The following is a 5,432-nucleotide window of genomic DNA, read 5'->3' on the forward strand; positions in this document are numbered from 1 at the left end:
TCGTGTATTTATATACATGTATTTATATATTAATTTATATATAAATAAGTAAATATTCTGTACGTATAATTCGAATCTAGATTGATGTGTGTTTTCATGCCCCTCCACAATTTTTATGTAGGCTTGTGTGTATATATATAAATGTTTCACGTTGTCTGTAGATTGACGGTAATTTGGTTTTGCGACTTATGTTAAATACACACATTCCTGTTCAAGACGTTTATAAGCTGCTGCATTCTCTGCCGATTAGTTTTCTCAGAAGATTAAACTCTAAAAGATTAAACTCTAACCACGCACAACATCCAAATTGACCACATTTCAGTGCACGAAATATACACCGATATGTTTCGAATTCTTCTGCGCGAAACTGGGCCTGGAGGGTGTATTCTATCCGGAGTCAAGACAAAGTGGAAGGAGATATTCCTCAAATCTCTAGACCAGGTTCAATATGGATACAAATTGAAGGAGTTTCTTTTGAAGTTTCCTGACGTATTGCAGGTATTGTTTCTTGTGGAAGCTAATTAGTTGAACACGAATTAGTTGAACACGAATTAGTTGAACACGAATTAGTTGAACACGAATTATTTGAACACGAATTAGTTGAACACAGATTAGTTGAACACGAATTAGTTGAACACGAATTAGTTGAACACGAATTAGTTGAACACAATTAGTTGAACACAGATTAGTTGTGTTTACTGGTGTCCAACCCCTCTCATAGAATATGATTCCTGATTGCCAGGTTGCGGGGCCTTTCACTTTAAAACAAAAGTCTCTCGACAAATTCAGTTTTCAGCCCCATTCCTCTCCACCGTTTCCTCGGTCGCGTCATGTCATGTGTTTTTCAACAATGAACAGGGGAACCAATTTGAGCGATGAACTCACTTGCAACGCCAGCTCAAAAAAAATGATCTACCAATGGGACAGTTGTTTGGTCTAGTTAACTGTATTTGTACGTCAGCACTTCGTCGCCAAGAGCCTCCTTTAAATACCTTATACTCGTTGGTGTACTGTCTGCATCGCTGGGGGCAGTTGAGTCTTAACTTGCTCATGGTTAGTACGATTGCTATTCAATGTTGCACTCTGTCAACGATTACACCCAGCTGTATCATTCAGCGTCTCGGTTCATTCGTGACCATCGTCTGATGTGTTCATTCGTGACCATGGTCCGATGTGTTCATTCGTGACAATCGTCTGATGTGGTCAGTTCGTGTCCTTCGCACACAGATTGTTTTGAAAGGCAAACAGCAGTGGGTAGTGCCCACAGGCTCTGTGGCTGCGGCGCCGGTGGCCTACTCTCGCTCCAGCTCCACCGCCAGTACATCAGCAACCAAGCGATCAACCACTGACAGACAAAACTCGTTTAGCATAGCGTCAGTCAAGAGGGCCAGACAGGAGGTTCGTACTGTATTAGCGTGTATTTGTCGGATGTTCGGTACCCTTCTCCTCGGCTGATAACTTCAGCGTCACTGAAAATCAAGAGGGTTGTGTGCGCGGTTAGGAAAATGAAACCTGTGTATTTGTTTATTGTTTGTTGCCTTTGAAAGAGCTTGTATGAAAGCTGACGAGCTTGTAATCCGAGGCGCGTACATGAGCTTTTTATCACCGTACAGTGAATGATTCGCAATTTTCAGCGTTGATAGTGAATGAAACGTAATTTTCAGCGTTTATAGTGAATGATTCGCAATGTTCAGCGTTTATAGTGAATGATTCGCAATATTCAGCGTTTATAGTGAATGATTCGCAATGTTCAGCGTTGAGTAATCGGGCTTTAATTGAGAGACTAGGCCATTGTCGCGTGTGTGAGTAGGTGCTCAAACGCACTCGATTCATGTTGAGGCGATTTCTCGCAGTCGTGAACCCTAAAGATTGGTATGAAGTAAAGATTGGCTTGCATTGATTTAAAATTCAATTTACTGCACTTATCTCACATATGAAGTCTGTCTTGCATTAATTTCGAATTTAATTTACTGCTCTTATCTCACTTATGAAGTCTGTCACGCATTGATTTAGAATTTAATTTACTGCACCTATCTCACTTCTTGCCAGGCTTTCCATTCTGAATTGGTCTGAAGCTGATATATCGATTTTCTCTGAACTTACCCTCGTTCCGGTCTTTTCTCCTTCATTTAATAACTGCCTTAGCAAATGTCTTTTGTTAGCTACCTTTGTCCTTGATTCTCGCTCCTGCTCTGATTCTCGTTCAATCTATATCCGTGGACACTCGTTTAAGTAGTCAAATGTCTGTGTATTGATCGCCTACGTATTGCTCACCTTTCGTGTATGTTTCTTTATCCTATCTTCTCATGACGTCGAGTAGGACTATAGACCCTCTGCGGGGATGGTCGGTGTTGGGGTAAGTTAAAATATTGGATATTTGACTTCAGAGCGAGTGCAGGTGCGTGTTTGGGAAACCTCCCTGTATACATATTCTCGAAATGTACACACGTCTTATTTATATGAACACTCAGTGCATGTTTGCTTCAAAGCTGCAAGCAGGGAAGTACACGTACTTGTTCAGTTGGTACCGAACCTCTCTGATACCAAGCCGTGTTTGTGTGGCTGTTTGGTGGTCGCTCGATATGATACTATCGTTACACACGTTTGGCATATCCGCAAGTATGCGCTCACTTCACACACGCACCATGTTTCATAGTCTTGTGCACGCGTGTTTTACTATTTGCAATGGGATTATATGCAACATTGGGGCCTATGTTGTTTTGGTTCGTTTAAGGAAGTAGACTTGCTATATTGTTCTTGATCTTGTCTCAAATTGGTTTTAGCGATTTGGAAATACGTGTGAACCCGCTTGTCTGATCCATTTTCTAATTTCCGGGTTGCTTCCCGTCGAAGCCCTGAGTGGCGTTGGGTTTTGCTATTTGTTATCGTTGTTGAGCTAGTACTTGCCATAGATCGTGGCCAGCATGTAATCGGCACTAAATGCTGCCATGCAACTGAACAGGAGAAAGGATAGGGCGAACCACCTCACAGGCACACGACTGCAATACAGTCCCAGCACAACCGCACGCAATCTGATCTCACCAAGCATTCGCCACGTCCACCCTACAGCAACCCACCGATCAAATGCTGGACGGAACTACACGTGCGGCACTCACAGCCAAACTTATGGGAGGTGATGGGGCAAAGCTGGCCGAGGAAGAGCGGCTCAAGTCGTTGCAGTTGAAGTGGGAGGGCAACAAACGGGCTAAGGACTGGTTTGACACACCTGTCACCACTGTGGGGGCATATGCATGATCGCCCCCGATGATCATTCGAACCACGGCGTCTGTAAAACAACGACCACAATTGGATGTGGTGAAGTGATAGAACAGGCTCGGGCTGCGAGTGACACAGAAAATCGGTCAGACATATGAGCACGAGTTCGGTAGAGTGTAGGCCAAGCCTGTTTGTACCGAACCTAATCTGCTGCAATAAATTAAGCGATTGGGATAAGCTTCCGTGGCCTCAGTTACTACAGTAATTGAGCACACGCACGCGTAACAGAATCGACAGACAGATAGTATAATTGTCGAAGATATTAACAAATAAAAACTACACATATATGGATTGACGCATTTGTATTCCATTCAGAGATACCGCGCATGTCGATGACTGATACAGACAGTCAGATACGCTGATACGGTGTCTGCAGCACGTCAACAGCATCGCGATGATAGTAATGATCTCCTGCAACGAAGAAAGCGGCGATGACCGCAATGCTTGCGCTTCTATGAGTCTTGCTGTTGTCAAAACCCTAAAACCCGGCCATTACAAGCTACGTCTAGTTAGATTTTTTTTTAAATTGGGGACCTTGACCTCATGTAAGGCGCTAAACACAAATGAAACTAACTCTCTGGGAATTCGTCAGCAAGTTTGGTGGCTGACCCAAATAAGGACTCGCCAAAAGAAGGTGCCACCAATACTGTGTTGGGTTTATATAACCCAGCCACTCAGGCTCGCCTATTCCAGTATTCATCTGAACCCGCGTGTGCGTATGTGTCACAGCCCTAGTGACGCCTTGAGCAATCCGGTACCGCTGAGAATTTATTACACGCCCCAATGGCCGCAAAATAAGGGCCGATCTTTTAGGTCAAAATAAGGGACTGAGACTGATAAGGCAATTCATAAAACTAGGTATTAAATCAAACACCTTTTTAAGTTTTTGCAAACACAGCTGTACTGAACTTGTTCGCATAACATGAAGAATAACCGGGATACGCTTAGGAAGTGAGATAGTAGAATAAGTAACTGTTTTTAAATTAAAATGCACCCGTATCATATCCGGCAAACGCTTAGGAAGTGAGCTAGTAGAATAAGTAATTAACTTTAAATTGAAATCTACCCGTATTATAGGCAATACGGCCTGCACGAAAGACTGTGCAGTCGAAAATAAGGAACATGTTGGTTCGCAAATGCTGCAACAGAGCTGATGAGAGAAGCCTACCCAGCTGATGGCCTGTGGTAATGTAGAGACAACATTGCTCTGTGTGGATCAGCTAAAAAAAACGTTTAAAACCCTGAACGATGGGAGGTCAGCAAAGGTGAGTGGTGCGTTCTGAAATACAAACCTCGCACTGTACAACTGTCTGTCAAAGTTGTATCAGCGAATACAACACAACGAACCATCGTAAGTTGAGAGGACAGGAGGTTAGAGCATTTCCCCTACTCGATACAAATGCGCGTATGGTATGATATGCTACACTTTCTTTTATTCGGCAGACCCTTTTCGTCTGCTGTCGCTCCCTCATTTATCTAAATCCGCGTCTAATAGCACACACACGTGTCTCCATCCTCCAAGCCCCCGAGCCAGCAGGGATACTCCTGAGATGAATGGCAGCTGTGACTTGTTCGCACTGGCCATGCGATGTTTTGCGTTCGTATTCTGCGCCATCACTCTAATACTTTCCCAAGGATAAGAAGCATACATTCTGCATCACGTCCAGAGTTCAGTTCTAGGTAGTGAACAGCTGGGAGGGCTCCTTCAGCACGTTATCTAGATGATACATGCATATTGGACATGTCCCCCGTAACCACAGCCATTTGGAGATGCACTGCTCGTGATACCGGTGTATACAGGGCATGATCTTCAAACTCTCGCCCTCCTCGAATTCGGATTTGCACACCTGTACGCGGAATAACAACGTCTCGGGCATGAAAAAAAAAGACATATAAACCTTCAGGATGAGAGTCTGAAACCGTACACGAACCAGCATAATTGCTTAAAAAGAAGGTGTAATTTCATGCATACTTTGCCCGGGAAGGGATACAATGGCACGTACAACAACCCGTTTCTATCAAGAAAGTCTTGAGATTCAGCAGTTGTGATACTACTGGCAGTGTTGTTGGGCATGCTAATTGGAGCCTACGTTAAGTGACTAATGCACACATTATATTTATATATATATATATATATATATATATATATATATATA

General features: G+C 43.3%; 1 protein-coding gene across 1 annotated transcript; it reads left to right on the forward strand.

The window, feature by feature from the left end:
• The first annotated feature begins 320 nt into the window (after positions 1–320).
• On the forward strand, positions 321–3,567 carry SARC_11808 (hypothetical protein). Its single transcript, XM_014294099.1, has 4 exons — positions 321–498; positions 1,228–1,398; positions 2,321–2,356; positions 3,070–3,567. The coding sequence occupies exons 1-4, from the start codon at positions 343–345 to the stop codon at positions 3,253–3,255; spliced, it is 549 nt and encodes a 182-aa protein (XP_014149574.1). The 5' UTR covers positions 321–342; the 3' UTR covers positions 3,256–3,567.
• The last annotated feature ends 1,865 nt before the right edge of the window (positions 3,568–5,432 follow it).

The sequence above is a fragment of the Sphaeroforma arctica genome (genome assembly GCF_001186125.1).
Source record: "Sphaeroforma arctica JP610 unplaced genomic scaffold supercont1.1889, whole genome shotgun sequence".
Classification (NCBI taxonomy): Eukaryota; class Ichthyosporea; order Ichthyophonida; genus Sphaeroforma; species Sphaeroforma arctica.